The 21,721-nt window shown below is 51.3% G+C and overlaps 1 protein-coding gene across 1 annotated transcript; it reads right to left on the minus strand.

Moving 5' to 3' along the window:
- Positions 1-14,338: 14,338 nt before the first annotated feature.
- LOC125507147 lies at positions 14,339-14,991 on the minus strand. The gene is made up of 2 exons (XM_048671825.1): positions 14,534-14,991; positions 14,339-14,441 (listed from the first exon to the last, which is right to left on the minus strand). The coding sequence occupies exons 1-2, from the start codon at positions 14,989-14,991 to the stop codon at positions 14,339-14,341; spliced, it is 561 nt and encodes a 186-aa protein (XP_048527782.1).
- Positions 14,992-21,721: the final 6,730 nt, after the last annotated feature.

Below are 21,721 nucleotides of genomic sequence, written 5' to 3' on the forward strand. Positions count from 1 at the left end.
ACAATTCCCGAGCTCTTCGCAATGCTCAAGCCTGTGGAGATAGAAATCAAGAAGGAGCATCAAGTGTTGATGGTTAACAAGACCACTAGTTTCAAGAAAAAGGGCAAGGGAAAGAAAGAGGAATTCAAGAAGAATGGCAAGCAAGTTGCCTGTCGGTGTCAAAACCGGCGGATCTCGGGTAGGGGGTCCCGAATTGTGCGTCTAGGCGGATGGTAACAGGAGACAAGGGACACGATGTTTTTACCCAGGTTCGGGCCCTCTCGATGGAGGTAAACCCTACTATTGCTTGATTAATATTGATGATATGGGTAGTACAAGTGTAGATCTACCACGAGATCAGAGAGGCTAAACCCTAGAAGCTAGCCTATGGTATGATTGTTGTTCTGTCCTACGGACTAAAACCCTCCGGTTTATGTAGGCACCAAAGAGGGTTAGGGATACACAGAGTCGGTTACAATGGTAGGAGATCTACATATCCGTATCGCCAAGCTTGCCTTCCACGCCAAGGAAAGTCCCATCCGGACACGGGACGAAGTCTTCAATCTTGTATCTTCATAGTCCAGGAGTCCAGCCAAAGGCTATAGTCCGGCCATCCGGACACCCCCTAATCCAGGACTCCCTCAGTAGCCCCTGAACCAGGCTTCAATGACGACGAGTCCGGCGCGCATATTGTCTTCGGCATTGCAAGGCGGGTTCCTCCTCCGAATACTTCATAGAAGATTTTGAACACAAGGATAGTGTCCAGCTCTGCAAAATAAGTTCCACATACCACCGTAGAGAGAATAATATTTACACAAATTCAATCTGCTGGCGTATCTCATGGCGTGACATCACACCACGGCCAAGCCTTTATTCGAATCGTTTTTACTGTCCCACCTCAGTGCGTTTAGTGAGGCGGTTTCCTTGGCACGTCTTGTCAAAGCAGAGATTGTGTCCCCTTATTCTAGGATTCTCATCAATACGGGCGTGGGTAACCCAACCGCGCCATTGATTACGGCGCTTGGGAGATAAGCGAGTTTTACCAGGCTGGTGGGGACGCATAGCTTCGTCCGTCCATATAAGGGGATAAGGATCCACTTTTTCACACACACCTTCTTCCTCCTTTGCTCATCCATTTCCCCACACTCGAGCTCCAGCGCCCAAGTCCACACATCTCGCCTCAACCTTCCCCAGCCATGTCTGAAGGGGGAGGCAAGTGGATGGTCTCCTCCGTCACGGAGGGACACATCAAAAAGCTGCGGAAGGCCGGATATTTGTCCAGTGACATCGCGCATCGGCTCCCCGACAAGGGGCAGCTTATCCCCACCCCCAGGCCCCATGAGAGGGTGGTGTTCCTCACCCACTTCCTCCGCGGACTAGGTTTTCCACTTCACCCATTTGTCCGGGGGCTCATGTTCTACTACGGCCTGGATTTCCATGATCAGGCCCCGAATTTCATCCTCAACATCTCGGCGTTTATCGTCGTATGCGAGGCCTTCCTCTGCATCCAGCCCCACTTCGGCTTATGGCTGAAGACCTTCAATGTCAAGCCGAAGGTAGTGGGCGGCCGCCAAGCGGAGTGCGGAGGTGCCATGGTGGGCAAGATGCCCAACGTCTTATGGCCCGAGGGCTCCTTTGTGGAGACCATAAAGGGGCGGCAGTCGGGATGGTTCTACATCACCGAGCCGCGTGACCCTAAATGGGCAGCGGCCCCCGAATTCCGATCTGGCTTCCCTACACGGCTCACCTCTTGGAAAGAGACGGGCTTGACGTGGGGTAATTCGAAAGAGCTGACCGGACTTCAGTCCTGCGTCCAAAGCCTGGTGAACAAGAATCTCAAGCTTGTCAACGTAGTCTAGGTCATGCTCATCCGCCGGATCCTCCCGTGCCAACAACGGGCCTTCAGCTTGTGGGAGTTTGATCCGGCACATCACCAAACCTTGAGCAGGCTCTTCGACACTACGTACGAAGATGCCTGGAAGGTGCTGTTCAAGGGCGCCAAGGCTCCCGCATCCGCTACCGAAGATCGCAGATACAGCTCGCAGCGTCAAGCCAGCGAGGTAAGCTACTTTACCCTTTACGGGACTCATATTTTCCATAGTTTGACTCTATGCGGGATCTAAACTCCCTTACCTTTGACAGGCCTGGCAAAAGACGTCCGGGCAGGTTAACTGTCTGGCTTCCTTGCCAGAAGACCCAGCGGACGCCCGATTGATGGGGCTGCTGGTTCCGGCACCTCACGTGGTGCCGGAGAAGAAGGCCAAGAAGAAGGCCACGGGAACTCGAAGGAGTTCTCGGCGCCAGGTGTTGTCGGACTCATTGTCCAATGACTCCGAGGCGGACTCCTCCCGCGAAGACGAGGAGGAGGAAGAAGAGGCCTCTCCCCCAGCGGGGGGAGAGAAGAAAAGGAAGGCCGCCCCAACGGGGGAGGCCGAAGGGTCCAAGAAGGGAAGGACCCTTCCTCCGGACTACTCCACCAACGCCGACGACGGCGAAGAGGAGTGGCCACCGAGGATTAAGCCCCTGGCGACATCGTAAGTGTCCGGATACCAGAATAACTCATGGCGTTTTGTTTGTCGTACAGAATCTCCTAACGCCGAATATAACCCTGCAGCCCGCCCAAGGACGAGCTCGACGCTTCAACGAGCGGCTCCCTGGATTCGTCGGACATGAACATCACCTCACTTCCGGCTGCCTCCTCTCCTCGCGCTGCGGATGACGCCGAGGTGGGGTCCCAAAAGGGGCCCAGCCCGGAGGAGGTGGTCCAGGAGGCGCCGCAAGGCAACCTCCCCGACTCCAGGCGCGAGGGGGATAAAACCCCAAAGGGCTCTAAGTCTGGCCCTGGGCCGGACTCCGCACCGGAACCTTCAGTGGTTCCGGAGTTCGGCAGGCGGCCCCTTCGTAAGAAGGGCGAGACTGCGACACCAGTGACCTCCCTCCAACCGGAGGCACCGGATAATTTGCTGGAGGCGCTTAACGGCGCCTCCATCGACGAGGAGCACCGCACTGTTATGAGTGTGGTGATCCAGAAAGTTCAGTCCGCCAAGAGCGGGTTGACTGAAGCTTGTGCCAGCCTTCTAACAGGCTTTGAGGTATGTATTAAGATATGTAAAAATATTACCGCATAGACAGTAGCCCCTGATGCTCAGTTTGGTGTTCGGAAAGAAAAGCCGAACTGAGGATCTAAAAAGATGTACGCAGGAGTCTAACATAAGTATGTCAATATGGGGAATGCAGGCTGCGCTGCTGACCTTTGCCGCACTGACTGCGGAGGTTAATGCATTGAAGCAGAGCCTCGAGCGGTTCGAAAACGAGCTCGGCCTTGCCAAAAAGCAGCTCGAGGACAAGGAAGGTAAGTAGTACCTTATGGAAGTATGTAAAAGATGTGGTTGCAAAAAAACAGGAATAACATGAGAATTGCAGGGGCCACGAATGAGGTGGCGACCCTGAAGGAAGCGGTGTCCAAGGCCGAAAGCAATGCGGCCGTGAAACACACCGAGCGAGAGAAGCAGGAGGCGCGGGTGGCGGAGGTGTGGCAAGAGCTCCAGGCTCTCGTGGAAAAACACGAGAGTTTGGAGCATGACTCAAAGACTCGAGAGTCCGAGCTCACCTCGGCTCTTGAGAGCGCCAAAGCCGCTAAGGCCGAAGCCCAAAAAGCCCTCCAGGAAATTGAGGCAATGAAGAAGATAGCGGCGGGTAAGGCATTCTTCATGCAAAGCAAGCACATGAAAGTGAATTACTTGTTACTTACCCGAATCCGGAGCTCTCCAGGAGCATTCGCAGATCTGCCCCGCAGTGTGTCCAACGCTGCCGCATTCTACCGGGCCGAGGAGGGGAGCTCGACGGAGAAGGTGTTCTGGTCTCAGTATGCTGAGGACGGACACCAAGTGCCCTTGAGCGACCAGCTGAAGCAGCTGGTCGAGCTCCATAAGGTGGCCGAACAGGCCATGAAGGGCCTCATAGTCCGGCTGTGGCCTAAGGAAGCCATGCCTAGGAGCTACTTCGGGCTGGTGAGGCGGCTGGTGGATGCCTGTCCATGGATTGAAGTCGTCAAGCGCTCCGTCTATATCGAAGGTGCCCGTAGGGCCCTTGCCCGTGCTAAAGTGCACTGGGGCAAGATGGACGCTGAGAAGCTTGTGACGGATGCTCCACCGCCGAGCAGGGAGTATCGCAAGCCCGAGATGTATTATGAGGGCGTCCTGAAGGGTGCCCGCCTTATAGTGGGTGAATGCTCCAAAGATGTAATTTTTGAGTAAAGTCGCATTTGTTATCCTGTACGCTTGAAAACTTGTTCATATGCGCTAAGCAACGCTTGTGAATTTAAAATATTACCTTCTGTGCGGCCGTTTATTAAATTTGAGAGATGGCGAGTCGTCGGCTTCTGCCCCCATGCCACGAGTGCTGGGGTGTTTGGGATAAACTTGAGCGCTCTTTTTCCCATTCTTGGGTCCTTTGAGGGAGGCGCTCAACGCAAAGAACAAGGCAACCGGACTATAATGTTTGAACACTCTCACTTAGCCATAGAATTCTATAATTTTAAATTTCGGCGAAGCCCCTAGTATTCGGAAGACCGAGTTCGGGGCGCTATCCACGCCTGGGCCGGACAAAGTCGACTCCTTGCTCTAAGCGGCATAAGTCTTTAGGGAATTCGAAAAACCTCTCGAACAGCGACCGGCTCTCGCCCTATCATGACGGTCAGTTTTAGCTTTCTCCACTGAGGTGCTTAACCCAGCTCAACCGGGGCACAATCGCAGTGGTTCTCCCAGCGCTACCTTAGCCGATATAACGGAACGTAAGGTACCAAAACATGGGAGCCGGGCAAACCCAACTATTGACCCAAGACATGATTCGGAGCCGATGCATATAATGCTATAAGTTCGGGGTGCCGTACTTGTGGAAGTGTTCGGACTTATCACACCATATTTTGGGGTACTTAAGCCCCTGGTGTATTTGGCCGTACCAAAGAGTACAGATGCAACATTTCATAAGTGAACATATATAGATAGAAAAAAGAATGCAATAATAGGCAAAAGCTATGCATTATTTATTCAAAAAAGCTGCGGTAAAAGCAGAATGATGCAAATAGTGCGATAAGCAAGGGACGGGACTATTTGGCATGTCTCCCTCCAGGAGCGAGCTGCGGGATGATATGTAAAACAAGTATACTGCTCGTTATAAGACCACCTGGACACTCGACGTAGCTTTCTGCTTCCCTGGCTGTTGCATCGTGTGTTCGGCGATTTTACTCGGACATGGCTTCTTGAGAAAGGAGTCCTGAAAGTAAGAGAAAAAAGAAGAATGACACAATTGGGAGCCCCTGGTGCGGTTGAGACGCATTCTAGGCCTACCGTGGTCGTGCCCCTCCCCCTATGCCCATGGTATTTCCAGAGCGTAATTATGTATGCATAGTACTGGTTTCGCAATTTCGCGAGGGCTGGAGTTGGGGCCGCATTGCTACGCGTGCTCGGGACGTGCCAGGCCGTCTTTTTGTAGGTTACTCCGGGCGCGCTTGACGGTGCCTGGACGTTTAATAGCCGGACTCGAGAATTGCCTTGAGAGGCTGCTTTGTACTTCTGAGGGCCGCCGTATGCTCCTCCGTTCGGAGAGAGCGTTCGGTGTTTCCGTTGACCGTAATGACTCCTCAAGGGCCTGGCATCTTGAGCTTGAGGTATGCGTAGTGCGGCACCGCATTGAACTTTGCAAATGCGGTTTGTCCGAGCAGTGCGTGATAGCCGCTGCGGAATGGGACTATGTCGAAGATTAACTCCTCGCTTCGGAAGTTATCCGGGGATCCGAAGACCACTTCAAGTGTAACTGAGCCTGTACCGTTGGCCTCTACACCTGGTATGACGCCTTTGAAGGTCGTCTTTGTGGGTTTAATCCTTGAGGGGTCTATGCCCATTTTGCGCACTGTATCCTGATAAAGCAGGTTCAGGCTGCTGCCGCCACCCATCAGGACTCTAGTGAGGTGAAATCCGTCAACGATTGGGTCTAGAACCAATGCGGCGAATCCGCCATGGTGGATGCTAGTGGGGTGGTCCCTTCGATCGAAAGTGATCGGGCAGGATAGGACCACGGATTGAACTTTGGGGCGACTGGCTCCATCGCATATACGTCCCTTAGTGCACGCTTCCGCTCCCTTTTGGGTATGTGGGTTGCGTATATCATGTTCACCGTCCGCACTTGTGGGGAGAAGCCCTTCTGTCCTCTATTTTTCGGTGGCCGGGGCTCCTCCTCGTCGTCGCTATGCAACCCCTTATCATTGTTTTCGGCATTTAACTTGCCTGCCTGCTTGAACACCCAACAATCCCTGTTGGTGTGGTTGGCTGGTTTTTCGGGGGTGCCATGTATCTGGCACGAGCGATCGAGTATTCGGTCCAAATTGGACGAGCCCGGAGTATTTCTTTTGAATCGCTTTTTCCGCTGACCGGGTTTAGAGCCTCTGAATCCGGCATTGACTGCCGTATCTTCAGCATTATCGCCATTAATGCGGCGCTTGTGCTTGTTGCGACGCGACCTACCATTGCTGTCCTTGGTATCCGAATTACCAGGGCTCTTGGTCATGTTGTTACTGCGAGCTAGCCAGCTATCCTCTCCCGTGCAAAAGCGGGTCATGAGTGTTGTGAGGGCTGCCATGGATTTCGGCTTTTCCTGTCCTAGGTGCCGGGCAAGCCACTCGTCGCGGATGTTATGTTTGAAGGCTGCAAGGGCCTCTGCATCCGGACAGTCGACGATTTGGTTTTTCTTGGTTAGGAACCGTGTCCAGAATTTTCTGGCCGATTCCTCTGGCTGCTGAATTATGTGGCTTAGGTCATCGGCGTCTGGTGGTCGCACATAGGTGCCCTGGAAGTTGTCGAGGAATGCGGCTTCCAAGTCTTCCCAACAACCAATTGACTCCCCTGGCAAGCTGTTAAGCCAATGCCGAGCTGGTCCTTTAAGCTTGAGTGGGAGGTATTTGATGGCGTGTAGATCATCACCGCGGGCCATGTGGATATGAAGGAGATAGTCCTCGATCCAGACCACAGGATCTATTGTGCCATCGTATGATTCAATGTTGGCGGGTTTGAAACCCTTAGGGATTTGATGGTCCATTACTTCGTCTGTGAAGCATAGTGGGTGTGCGGCGCCTCTATATTGGGCTATATCACGACCAGCTCAAATGAGCTTTGTCTACTGTGTTCGGCTCGGCCGGAATTGCCATATCCGGCGTGACGGTTATCATCACGTATCGTGGGGTGCCCACGCGATCCATAGATCGATCTTGTTTGCCTTGCCTTGTCCTCCAATATATCCCGCAGGTCTGGCGCATTTCCCTGCGCCTTGGTATTTTTTGAGCGGCGCCGGGGTGCGGCTTGGGTGGAGGGCCGAGAGGTCTCTCTGTCGCGGCCACGAGGTGTCCGGTCGGCCATATCATGCGCTGGTGATGTAGGTTTAGGTGCTTCCTCCTCTAATCGGGGTAGCAGCCTGCGTTTTGGGTAGCTCTTGGAGGGGCGCTCGAGTTCGTACTCTTTGACCGCCAGGACTTCAGTCCATCTGTCGGCTAGCAAATCTTGGTCAGCTCTAAGCTGTTGTTGCTTTTTCTTGAGGCTGCTTGCCGTGGCCATAAGCCTGCGTTTGAAACGCTCCTGCTCGACGGGATCCTCAGGCACGACAAATTCGTCGTTGTCGAGGCTTGCCTCGTCTTCGGAGGGAGGCATGTAATTATCGGCCTCTACCTCTCTGTCTGCCGCTCTCTCATGAGGGCTGGCTTCTCCATCCTAATGCGCTGAATCCTGCTAGAGGGGGTTGTCTCCGGCACTGTCCGGGGTGTTATTGTCTCCGGTGCCTGAATCTCCGTTTTTGCTGTGGCGGGAATTAGAGCGGCGCCGCTGACGCCGGTGCTTAGGTTGTTTCTTGGAGGGGTCATCCTCCGTTGTTCCATCACCATTCCCATCATTTGGGATGTCCACCATGTATATGTCGTATGACGAGGTGGCCTTCCAGTGCCCTGTAGGCGCTGGTTCTTGGTCGTCTCCTGCATCGTCGTCCATACCGTCGATGTCTTCGGAGTCGAAGTCGAGCATGTTGGATAAATCATCGACAGTGGCTACGAAGTGGGTGGTGGGTGGGCTTTGAATTTCTCCGTCGTCCGCATCCCAACCTTCCTGACCATAATCCGGATAGGGCTCTCCTGATAAAGAGAGACACTTTAGTGAATTCAGGATATTGCCAAAGGGCGAGTGCTGAAAGATGTCCGCGGCAGCTGACTCCATGATCGGCGCCCAATCGGATTCGATTGCCAGGGGCACGGAAGGTTCGGAGTCCAGAGAGGAGTCCGGCACTTTGGAGTCACGAGCTTCAAAAAGGACAGGGTTGGTGTTCGGCTCAATCGCCATAGAGGTAGCAGCCCTCGAGGCGGTGTCCAGCCACCCATCCTTGATCGGCGCAGTCGGCTCCGAGCTAAGGGTCGGAGCAGACACTTGTGCGGCCTCCAGGGCACTGTCCGGCGGCAAAGCTAGATCATGCCCATCGTGACAGTGCGGCGCGCTTGGCTGTGGCTCGAACCCGTCGAAGATCAAGTCTCCGCGGACATCAGCCGTATAGTTCAAACTTCCAAATCTGACCTGATAGCCAGGGGCGTAGCTTTCAATCTGCTCCAGATGGCCAAGCGAATTGGCCTGCAGTGCAAAACCGCCGAATACGAAGATCTGTCCGGGGAGAAAAGTCTCACCCTGGACCGCATTGTTGTTGATGATCGGAGGAGCCATCGAGCTTAAAGATGACGACACAGAGGAACTCTCAATGAAAGCACCAATGTCGGTGTCAAAACCGGCGGATCTCGGGTAGGGGGTCCCGAACTGTGCGTCTAGGCAGATGGTAACAGGAGACAAGGGACACGATATTTTTACCCAGGTTCGGGCCCTCTCGATGGAGGTAAAACCCTACTCCTGCTTGATTAATATTGATGATATGGGTAGTACAAGAGTAGATCTACCACGAGATCAGAGAGGCTAAACCCTAGAAGGTAGCCTATGGTATGATTGTTGTTCTATCCTATGGACTAAAACCCTCCGGTTTATATAGGCACCGAAGAGGGTTAGGGTTACACAGAGTCGGTTACAATGGTAGGAGATCTACATATCCGTATCGCCAAGTGTCGGTGTCAAAACCGGCGGATCTCGGGTAGGGGGTCCCAAACTGTGCGTCTAGGCGGATGGTAACAAGAGACAAGGGACACGATGTTTTTACCCAGGTTCGGGCCCTCTCGATGGAGGTAAAACCCTACTCCTGCTTGATTAATATTGATGATATGGGTAGTACAAGAGTAGATCTACCACGAGATCAGAGAGGCTAAACCCTAGAAGGTAGCCTATGGTATGATTGTTGTTCTATCCTATGGACTAAAACCCTCCGGTTTATATAGGCACCGAAGAGGGTTAGGGTTACACAGAGTCGGTTACAATGGTAGGAGATCTACATATCCGTATCGCCAAGTGTCGGTGTCAAAACCGGCGGATCTCGGGTAGGGGGTCCCAAACTGTGCGTCTAGGCGGATGGTAACAAGAGACAAGGGACACGATGTTTTTACCCAGGTTCGGGCCCTCTCGATGGAGGTAAAACCCTACTCCTGCTTGATTAATATTGATGATATGGGTAGTACAAGAGTAGATCTACCACGAGATCAAGGAGGCTAAACCCTAGAAGCTAGCCTATGGTATGATTGTTGTGTCCTACGGACTAAAACCCTCCGGTTTATATAGACACCGGAGAGGGCTAGGGTTATACAGAGTCGCTTACAATAGTAGGAGATCTACATATCCGTATCGTCAAGCTTGCCTTCCACACCAAGGAAAGTCCCATCCGGACACGGGACGAAGTCTTCAATCTTGTATCTTCATAGTTTTGGAGTCCGGCCAATCATGATAGTTCGGCTATCCGGACACCCCCTAGTCCAGGACTCCCTCGGTATCCCCTGAACCAGGCTTCAATGACGACGAGTCCGGCGCGCATATTGTCTTCGGCATTGCAAGGCGGGTTCCTCCTCCGATTAATTCATAGAAGATTTTGAACACCAGGATAGTGTCCGGTTCTGCAAAATAAATTCCACACACCACCGTAGAGAGAATAATATTTACACAAGTTCGATCTGCTGACGTATTTCGCGGCATGACGTCATACCACGGCCAAGCCTTTATTCGAATTGTTTTTATTGTTCCACCTCAGCGCGTTTAGCGAAGTGGTTTCCTTGGCATGTCTTGTCAAAGCAGAGATCGTGTCCCCTTATTCCGGAATTCTCATCAATACGGACGTGGGTAACCCAACCGCGCCCGTTGGCACGCACCCTCCATCGAAGGCGAGTCCCAAACGGTTACGGGGACGGCTCTTGGTATTCAACCCCTTTATAAAGAGACCAAAGCCTGTTCCTTTTCTTCAATCTCAATCGAATCCGCCCCTCGCCTCGAGTTCCAACACCCAAGGTTCCAGATTCGGGCGCTTCGGACCTTTGACAATGTCCGGCTCCGACCTACAAGGCCGGTGGATGCCTTCTTCCGTCACGAAAGAAGATGTGCTGGAGCTGAGAGACGCCAGGTATCTAACCAGCGAAATTTCGCATAGGCTACCCGCCCGAGGGCAAGTCGTTCCCACTCCCGAGCCTGGTGAGAGCGTGGTGTTCGTGTCTCACTTCCGTTGGGGTTTAGGCTTCCCGATGGACCCCTTCGTGAGGGGGCTCATGTTTTACTATGGGTTGGAATTCCATGACTTGGGTCCGGAGTCCATCCTCCACATCTCATTGTTCATTGTTGTATGCGAAGCCTTCCTCCATACTACCCCTCACTTCGGTTTGTGGCTCAAGACCTTTAACGTGGAGCCAAAGATGATCGAGGGGCAGCAAGCAGAGTGCGGAGGGGCAGTTATAAGCAAGAGGGCAGACGCTCCATGGCCCGAGGGCTTTTTTCAAGAGGATCTTAGTTTGTGGCAACAGGAGTGGTTCTACATCACCGCTCCCAGGGGCACCAGATGGGCGGCGCCACCTGCCTTTCGCTCGGGCCCTCCACAACGGCTGGCGTCATGGGTCAACAAAGGGCTTGACTGGGGCGGTCCAGGGCCGTATTCGAGACCTCAAAGAGAGGGAGATCAATCTGGTCATAGTGGCGTAGGTCATGCTAATTCGGTGCCTTCTGCCCTGCAAACGTCGCCCCCTCCGTCTGTGGGAATTCAATCCGGAGGGACCGTGAGCTCTCCAACACTTCATGGGTGCGACACCCGTGGAGATGTATAAGCTGTTCTTCGGATCACAAGGAATGTGTCCGGACTTGACCGAGGACGCGGGTCTGAGCTGCAATCGCCCGGATACTCAAGTAAGTAGCCCTGTGCCCGGACATGCTATCCGTACATTTATAGTAAACTTGCCCTTTAAAGAGCTGCCCCTTGAACAGGAGGGGATAGCAAAAGCAAAACTGATAAGGTCTCCGGCCCCCCTCCCTGAGACCACGCCGGATCCCGTGTTAACCAAGATGCTGGAGGTTGCACCTTTGGAAGAGGGCGAAGGGGGGAACAGGAAAGCTACCGCCTCCGCTAAGGAGGCCTTTAAGGAAGGGGGGATCGAGAATCCCTCCCTCCAAGGGGAGAAGAGGACCGCTTCTGAAGATCCGGAGGTCAAGGCCTCAAAGCGGGGGAAGAAATCTTCACCAGAGGGTCCCGCGCCAGGAGAGGCCCCGGCCGCACTATTTCCCCAAGGGAATCAGCCCTCCAGCGAGCCGTAAGTGGAAAGGGGAGTTTTGTAATAAGGGACATCCCTGTTTTTATTTCTGAAGATGACCAAAGTTTTTACCTTGTAGTTCGGATCTCAGCCCTTCTCAGCAGAGCTCATCTTCGGGGGATCTTCGTCCGAAGATGATGGAGAGCGAAACGCCTCCATCTGCCGTGCCATCAGGCGGGGCGGACGACCCTGAGGTGTCGTCGCGGAGGGTTTCCCCGAGTCCGGCGGGGCCGGGAGGTCCGGCACCAACTGGTGTGCGGTCGAAGGAGCTGAAGGATCTGCTCGGGCGAGCATCTATCTCAGAAGATCACCGTGCGTTAATGGGTACGGTGATTGAAAGGATTTCATCCGCTGAGAGCAGATTGCATGAAGCCGTCAGAAGTTTACTGACGGGGTTTGAGGTACGCGAAAATGATATACCTTCTGACAGTTTTGTATATAGAATGCGCCCTGTATAGATAGTAGCCCCTGAGTCTCAGTACGTTGTCAGAAGTGACGGCGTGCCGAGGATCATAATCCGGTGTTAAGATGTCGCCCTTCCTATTCAGGGGGCGAAGCGTTCGGTGGCTAGCCGGACTGATGGAGTTGCCGAACTGAAGCGGCAACTGGACGTTGCGGATGCGGACATCGCGCTAGTTAATAAGCGACTTGACGAGTCACAAGGTATGTGGCTTCTCCGCAAACACCTGGTAAGGGAGCTTGACACCCGTGCCTTACTACATGTATGCTTAACGCAGATGGTGCCGCTGCTATGGAGGACCTTCGGGCAGAGCTTGCCCGAGCCAAGGAGCAAGCCAGAAAAAGTAATGCAGCTGCCTTGAAGGCGGCCGAAGAGCTAAAAGCCGAACAGGCTGCTCACTGCCGAAGCAGGGAGGAAATGGCCGAAATGGCCGTAAAGCCGAAGGATGCTACCGACCGCTATGAGTGTCTTGAAAGAGAACGCCGAGCGGAGTGAGAGGACCTGAAGAAGGCCATCGCCAAAGCCAAGGATGCCCGCTCCGCGATGAGAGCTATAAAGGAGGAGCTACGTCAGGCCGGTGATATTGCGGCTGGAAAGCCGTTTCTGCTGCGTAGGAAGTTCACGGATCCGAACTATGCTCAGTTGGGCCAGTTGTGGGGTGCGGAGGATGCCTATCTGAATTTGGCGGCGAGTGTCGCAGACGCGGTTGCACACTTCCGAGGTCAGAAGGATCACGGAATGGAAGAGCTTTTTTGGTCGCAATTCCATAGTCCGGAGCGTCCACTTCCATTGACCGATCGGTTAGCCGAGTGGGCTGAGCTGAATAGGTTGTCCGGACTTGCCATGAAGGATGTCGTGGCTCATCTGTGGCCGGAAAGGCCCGAGCCGAAGAGTTATTTTGGCTTGGTGCAGCAGTTCCTTGATGCGGTGCCACATATCAAGGCAATGAAGCGGTCGGCATGCATAGAGGGTGCACGGATGGCGCTCGCCCGTGTTAAAACATACTGGGCAGAGATGGAGGCCACCGACGTTGCTTCCCAGGATTCGGACAGGAGCCGCTTACCAGCCGAGCACTATTTTGGGGAAGTCCTGCAGGGCGCTCGTTTAATAGAGACGCAGTGCTCGAAAAATGTTATGTTCAAATGACATGTATGATTTGTGACGCCATGCTTCGAATATAATATAAGGGCTTTTTATACTTGTGCGTTCAAGTGTTGAAATTCCTCCTGTGCGGCCATTAACGTATATGTGTATATAACCTGAAAGATGGCAGTCTTCGGCTTCAGCCCCCACGCACATAGTGCGGGGGTGTTTGCAAGAAATAGCGCATTTTCACACTTAATCCAACGTCTTGGTCCTGTGAAGGAGGTGATAGCGTAGCAAACTAGGCAACCGGACTATAGTGCTTTATCACTTTCACTTAGCCATAGGAGTTCAATGGTGGGGCTACTATATAGCCCCTAGGGGCACTGCGCTCTCCGGATTTCGGGGCGCGTATGTGCCTGACCGGGAAACGGTCCTTCGTTAAAGCGGAGGAATTCTAAACATTTCGGTGGTCGATTGAGTGGTTGACCAGTCTCTCGCTATATCATGACAGTCAGTTTTCGGCTTTCTCTACTGAGGTGCTCACCTGGACGAACCGGGGCACAATCGCAGTAGTTCTCCTGGTGCCGCGTTAGCCGATAGAGCGGAAAGTAAGGCAGCAAAACACAGGAGCCGGGCAAACCCAACATTTGACCCAAAGACATGATTCGGAGCTGATGCATATAAGGCCTAACTCGAGACGCCGAACACTCCCTGAGGTATTCGGTCTTTATGAAAACGGGCAGAACAATGCGCTAAGCCCCTGGTGTCCAGGTACGTGCAAAATTTCTGACGCGGCCGATGCCAAAACGCCAGCCTCCTCCTCGGTTATAGTGAGGAACCGGGGGATGTGTATCAACAAGAGACAGTAAGAAAGGTTTACGCAGGGTCTTAATCTGAAAAGAATCCTTATAACGGGTCCCTACTGCACGTCTGCGCCTGTGTCTCCGTTGTGCCGTATCCTGGACGGGTGTAGCACGGTGTTCATCTGTAAAAGAGAAGAACTTAGTTTGAAAGAGGATCGTGCGAAAAATGTATAAACAGAGTATAATTCAAAAAACGAATAAAATTGAGCTTTATTGTCTCTTATTGTACATGCGTGCAGCCCCTTGTAAGGGGGTACGCGGCTGGTAAGCCCCTTGTTTATTTGCGCCGGACTCACCTAACCGTGTCCGGGGTCTGGATGACCTATTTGGGGGCTTTGATCGGCAAAGCCGGATTAATGTGTGGCTGTCAAGGCAGTCTCATTTTCTTCCTTATTCGAGGAACACTCGAGGTTTCCCTTTAATGAGATTATGCCACGTGGACCGGGCATTTTGAGTGTAAGAGATGCATAATGCGGTATTGCGTTAAAGCGGGCGAAAGCTTCGCGTCCCAATAGTGCTTGATAGCTACTTTTAAATGGGGCGATGTGGAAGACTAGCTTTTCGCGACGGGAGTTGTCGGATGAGCCGAACACAACTTCTAGTGGTAGAGAGCCCGTACAATGGGCATATGGGCCTGGCATCACTCCTTTAAAGGAAGTGTTGCTATGGCGTATTTTGGTTGGGTCTATCCCCATTCTGCGGATTGTGTCCTGATATAGCAGGTTTAGATCACTGCCGCCGTCCATTAGGACTTGTGTAAATTGAAGTCCGTCGATTATAGGATCTAATATCAGGGCAGTCCATCCTGCGTTCCGGATACTTCCGGAGTAATCCTGATGGTCGAAGGTGATTGGTTTTGACATCCAGTGTCTGGACTCCGCTGGGGTGGACCGTGCGGCGCGCCTTTTAATGGGCGCCGCTCTATTTTTGCCTGTTATCACATGAAGTGAATTTACTGTTTTGACCTCTTGTGGGAAATTCCTTTGTTTGCCGGTGCTCTGCTTGTGGAGTTCGTCATCGTCCTCACTTGGTGTTGCGAGCCCCTTGTGTTTGGCATTAAGTCGGCCGGACTGTTTGAAGACCCAACAATCTCTGTGGGTATGGTTTGCAGGCTTCCCGGAGGTGCTGTGGATTTGGCATATCTTGTCCAAGATTTTGTTTAGGTTGGATAGCTCGTCATTTTTGTCCTTGAGAGGCAGTGTTTTATTGTTCTGTCAAGAGCTTTTGAACCCGGCGTTGACTGCCGTGCTCTTTGGGTCGTTTCCCTTAATTCGGCGCTGGTCCTTTTTGCGTCGTGGTTTCCCATCCCTGACTTCAGATGTACTTGGGTCGCTGGTGCTGCATCTTGCCAGCCAGCTATCCTCTCCCGCGCAAAAGCGAGTCATGAGGCTTGTTAATGCGGCCATTGTCCTTGGCTTTTCCTGGCCGAGGTGTCTGGCGAGCCATTCGTCTCGGACGTTATGTTTGAAGGCTGCTAAGGCTTCGGCGTCCGGACAGTCGACTATTTGGTTCTTTTTGGTGAGGAACCTGTTCCAGAATTTGCGGGCTGACTCTCCGGGCTGTTGAGTTATGTGACTTAAATCGTCTGCATCCGGAGGGCGGACATAAGTCCCCTGAAAATTTGCCCGAAACGCATCCTCGAGCTCTTCCCAACTTCCAATGGTATTTTCTGGGAGGCCTTTGAGACAATGCCGGGCTGGCCCTTTGAGCTTGAGGGGTAGGTATTTTATGGCGTGGAGGTCGTCTCCTCTGGCCATATGTATGTGCAGGATGTAATCCTCAATCCAGACTCCAGGGTCTGTTGTTCCGTCGTATGCCTCTATGTTTACGGGTTTGAATCCCGCTGGAAATTCATGATCCAGCACCTCATCGGTGAAACATAAGGGGTGTGCGGCGCCCCTGTATTTGGGTGTGCCGTGATTTTTGAATACTCGACGTGTTGTTTTGCTTTCTGAAGCTTGCTTTCTGGACCCATAAATGGACCTGACCCGGCCGTCCTCTTTACGAGGATCCTTATATGGATCACGTGCCGGCTTGTGTGCAGCGCCGCTTGCCGCTCTTTGTTTTCCATGTGGTCGTCCATCCGACCGGGCGGCCTCTTTGTTTTTTGATTGTGGGGGCTCTACGGCCTCCTCGTCAAATTCTGGCAGTAGTTTACGCTTCGGGTAGCTTTTTGCTTGGTGACTATCGCCGTATTTGTCTGCGGTCTTGAGTACTTTGCTCCATCTCATTCTGAGTACGTCTTCCGCTGTTTTGAGCTTCTGCTTCTGCTTCTTCAGGCTTCGTGCAGTGGCGACGAGCCTTTTGTGGAGGTTCTTCTGCTCCAACGATGTGTCCGGTGTGAGATCATCCGGACTATTGTTTTCGCCTAGGGTGGATTGCTTATTTAATTCATCCTGTTCGGATAGTTGCTCGGGGGCATGTTCGTCGTCCACCGGTTCGCCCTGCTCTATGGCTGGGTCTACATGGGTGTTGTCGTTGTCGAGGCGGGACTTTTGGCGGCGTTTGCGTCGCCGTTTCGGCTGTTTTTCGGGGGAATTATCCTTCGCAGCGTCCCGTTGTTCCTCGTTATTGCTTCCTTTAGGTGTATCCACCATATATACATCGTGAGTTGAGGTGGCCTTCTAGTACCCTGTGGGTGCTGGTTCTTTGTCGTCTCCGGCATCGTCGTCCATACCGTCGATGTCTTCGGAGTCGAAGTCTAGCATATCGGTTAAGTCATCGACAGTGGCTATAAAGTGGGTGGTGGGTGGGCTTTGAATTTCTTCGTCGTCCGCATCCCAACCGTTCTGACCATAATCTGGCTAGGGCTCTCCTGATAAAGAGAGACACTTTAGCGAGTTCAAGATGTCGCCGAAAGGCGAGTGCTGAAAGATGTCCGCAGCGGTGAACTCCATGATCGGCGCCTAATCGGATTCGATTGGCAAGGGCGCGGAAGGTTCGGGGTCCGGAGAGGAGTCCGGCACCTTGGAGTCACGAGCTTCATGAGGGACAGGGTCGGTATTCGGCTCCATCGCTGTAGATGTAGCAGCCCCCGAGGTGGTGTCCAACCATCCATCCTCGATTGGCGCCGTCGGATCCGAACTAAGGGTCGGAGCGGACTCTTGTGCGGCCTCCAGGGCACTGTCCGGCAGCAGAGCTAAATCATGCCCATCGTGATAGTGCGGCACGCCTGGCTGTGGCTCAAATCCGTCAAAGATCAAGTCTCCGCGGATGTCGGCCGTGTAGTTCAAACTTCCAAATATGACCTGATGGCCAGGGGCGTAGCTTTCAATCTGCTCTAGATGGCCAAGTGAATCGGCCCGCAGTGCGAAGCCGCCGAATACGAAGATCTGTCCGGGGAGAAAAGTCTCACCCTGGACCGCGTTGTTGTTGATCGAAGGAGCCATCGGGCCTATAGGCGACGACACAGAGAAACTCTCAATGAAAGCACCAATGTCGGTGTCAAAACCGGCGGATCTCGGGTAGGGGGTCCCGAACTGTGCGTCTAGGCGGATGGTAACAGGAGACAAGGGACACGATGTTTTTACCCAGGTTCGGGCCCTCTCGATGGAGGTAAAACCCTACTCCTGCTTGATTAATATTGATGATATGGGTAGTACAAGAGTAGATCTACCACGAGATCAAGGAGGCTAAACCCTAGAAGCTAGCCTATGGTACGATTGTTGTGTCCTACGGACTAAAACCCTCCGGTTTATATAGACACCGGAGAGTGCTAGGGTTATACAGAGTCGGTTACAATAGTAGGAGATCTACATATCCGTATCGTCAAGCTTGCCTTCCACGCCAAGGAAAGTCCCATCCGAACACGGGACGAAGTCTTAAATCTTGTATCTTCATAGTTTTGGAGTCCGGCCAATCATGATAGTTCGGCTATCCGGACACCCCCTAGTCTAGGACTCCCTCACCAAGCTTGCCTTCCACGCCAAGGAAAGTCCCATCCGGACACGGGACGAAGTCTTCAAGCTTGTATCTTCATAGTCCAGTTGTCCGGCCAAAGGCTATAGTCCGGCCATCCGGACACCCCCTAATCCAGGACTCCCTCATTGCCACTCCCAGGAAGAAGCCCAAAGCTGGACCCAAGCCTGAAACTGAGTGCTTCTACTGCAAAGGGACTGGTCACTGGAAGCGGAATTGCCCCAAATACTTGGCAGATAAGAAGGATGGCAAAGTAAGCAAAGGTATATTTGATATACATGTTATTGATGTGTACCTTACTAATGCTCGTAGCAGCGCCTGGGTATTTGATACTGGTTTAGTTGCTCATATTTGTAACTCGAAACAAGAGCTGCGGAATAAACGAAGATTGGCTAAGGACAAGGTTATGATGCACGTCGGAAATGGTTCCAAGGTCGATGTGATCGCCGTCGGCACGCTACCTCTACATCTACCTTCGGGATTAGTTTTAGACCTGAGTAATTGTTATTTGGTGCCAGTGTTGAGTATGAACATTATATCTGGATCTTGTTTAGTGCTAAACGGTTATTCATTTAAATCAAAGAATAATGGTTGTTCTATTTATATGAGTAATATCTTTTATGGTCATGCACCCTTGAAGAGTGGTCTATTCTTGTTAAATCTTGATTGTAGTGATACACATATACATAATATTGATGCCAAAAGATGCAAAGTTGATAATGATAGTGCAACATATTTGTGGCACTGCCATTTTGGTCATATTGGTGTAAAGTGCATGAAGAAACTCCATGCAGATGGACTTTTGGAATCACTTGATTATGAATCATTTGATACTTGCGAACCGTGCCTCATGGGAAAGATGACAAAAACTCTATTATCCGGAACAATGGAGCGAGCTAATGACTTATTGGAAATAATACATATCGATGTATGCGGTCTAATGAGTGTTGAGGCACGCGGCGGGTATCATTATTTTCTAACCTTCACAGATGATTTGAGTAGGTATGAGTATATCTACTTAATGAAACACAAGTCTGAAACATTTGAAAAGTTCAAAGAATTTCATAATGGAGTGGAGAGTCATCGTAACAAGAAAATAAAGTTTCTACGATCTGATCGCGGAGGCGAATATTTGAGTTACAAGTTTGGCCTTCATTTAGAACAATGTGGAATTGTTTCACAATTAACGCCACCTAGAACACCACAACGTAATGGTGTGTCCGAACATCGTAACAATACTTTATTGGATATGGTGCGTTCTATGATGTCTCTTATTGATTTTTACCACTATCGTTTTGGGGTTATGCATTAGAGACAGACGCATTCACGTTAAATAGGGCACCATCTAAATCCGTTGAGACGACACCGTATGAACTGTGGTTTGGCAAGAAACCTAAGTTGTCATTTCTTAAAGTTTGGGGTTGCGTCACTTATCTCAAAAGGCTTCAGCCTAATAAGCTCGAACCCAAATCGGAGAAGTGCGTATTCATAGGATATCCTAAGGAAACAATTGGGTACACCTTCTACCACAGATCCGAAGGCAAAATCTTTGTTGCCAAGAATGGAACCTTTCTAGAGAAGGAGTTTCTCTCGAAAGAAGTGAGTGGGAGAAAAGTAGAACTTGATGAGGTAATCGTACCTTCTCTCGAATTGGAAAGTATCACACCAGGGAAATCCGTTCCTGTGATGACTACACCAACTTGAGAGGAAGCAAATGATAATGACCATGAAACTTTAGATCAAGTTGCTACTGAACCTCGTAGGTCAACCAGAGCACGATCCGCACCAGAGTGGTACGGTAATCCTGTCCTAGAGGTCATGTTACTAGACCAAGGCGAACCTATGAACAATGAAGAAGCTATGATGAGCCCAAATTCCGACAGATGGCTTGAGGCCATGAAATCTGAGATAGGATCCTTGTATGAGAACAAAGTATGGACTTTGGTGGATTTGCCCGATGATCAGCAAGCCATTGAGAATAAATGGATCTTGAAGAAGAAGACAGACGCTGATGGTAATGTCACCATCTACAAAGCTCGACTTGTTGTGAACGGTTTTTGACAAGTTTAGGGGGTTGACTACGATGAGACTTTCTCACCCGTAGAGATGCTTAAGTCTGTCTGAATCATGTTAGCAATTGCCGCATTTTATGATTATGAAAACATGCAAATGGACGCCAAAACTGCATTTCTTAATGAATTTCTTAAAGAAGAGTTGTATATGATGCAACCAGAAGGTTTTGTTGATCCTGAAGGTGCTAACAAAGTGTGCAAGCTCCAGTGATCCATCTATGGAATGGTGCAAGCTCTAGTGATCCTAAAGGTGCTAACAAATTGTGCAAGCTCTAGTGAACCATCAATGGCTAATCAAACGTTTTTCGGTAGAATCCCCATCAATGCAACCGGAAGCAGTTGCTTCATAATCACGTGATAGTCATGAGACTTTAGGTTCTGGAACTTTTTCTCTGGGATATTTATTATTCCCTTTATATTGGACGAGAAGCCATACGGGACCTTCATACTGAGCAGGCATTCAAAGAATATTTCCTTCTCTTCTTTGGTAAGAGCGTAGCTAGCAGGACCTTCATACTGCTTTGGATGCATGTCGCCTTTTTCATGCACACGTTGCTAGTCCTCCCGTGCCTCCGGTGTATCTTCTGTCTTCCCATACATGCCTAAAAAGCCTAGCATGGGTGCGCATGCCTCTAGGTCTTTCCAATAGGGTAGGTCCTAAAATATAGATTTCTTCTTCCACATGGGTGTGCGTCCCTCAGCGTCATTCAGAACAGATTATCCGCCAGGACCCTTTTCCAAATATTACATGTAAATCATTGACCATAGCAAGTATGTGATCACCAGTACGGAGGGCGGGCTTCTTCCGGTGATCCGCCTCACCTTTGAAATGCTTGCCTTTCTTTCGACATTGATGGTTGGTCAGAAGAAATCGACGATGTCCCAGGTACACATTCTTCCTGCATTTCTCCAAATATATACTTTTGGTGTCATCTAAGCAGTGCGTGCATACGGGGTATCCCTTGTTTGTCTGTCTTGAAAGGTTACTTAGAGCAGGCCAATCATTGATGGTTACAAACAGCAATGCGTGTAGGTCAAATTCCTGCTATTTGTGCTCATCCCACACACGTACACCTTTTACATTCCACAACTGTAAAATTTCTTTAACTAATGGCCTTAGGTACACATCGATGTCGTAACCGGATTGCTTAGGGCCTTGGATGAGCAATGGCGTCATAATGAACTTTCGCTTCATGCACAACCAAGGAGGAAGGTTATAGATACATAGAGTCATGGGCCAGGTGCTATGATTGTTGCTCTGCTCCCCCAAAGGATTAATGCCATCTACGCTTAACCCAAACCATACGTTCCTTGCGTCACCTGCAAAGTCCCCCCACCTTCTCTCGATTTTTCTCCACTGCGACCCGTCAGCGGGTGCTCTCAACTTCCCGTCTTTCTTATGGTCTTCTTTGTGCCATCGCATCAACTTGGCATGCTCTTTGTTTTTTAACAGACGTTTCAACCGTGGTATTATAGGAGCATGCCACATGACCTTGGTAGGAACCCTCTTCCTGGGGTGCTCGCCCTCAACATCACCAGGGGCATCTCGTCTGATCTTATACCGCAATGCACCGCATAACGGGCATGTGTTCAAATCCTCGTA

The sequence above is a fragment of the Triticum urartu genome, chromosome 5, assembly GCF_003073215.2.
Source record: "Triticum urartu cultivar G1812 chromosome 5, Tu2.1, whole genome shotgun sequence".
Taxonomy (NCBI): Eukaryota; Viridiplantae; Streptophyta; class Magnoliopsida; order Poales; family Poaceae; genus Triticum; species Triticum urartu.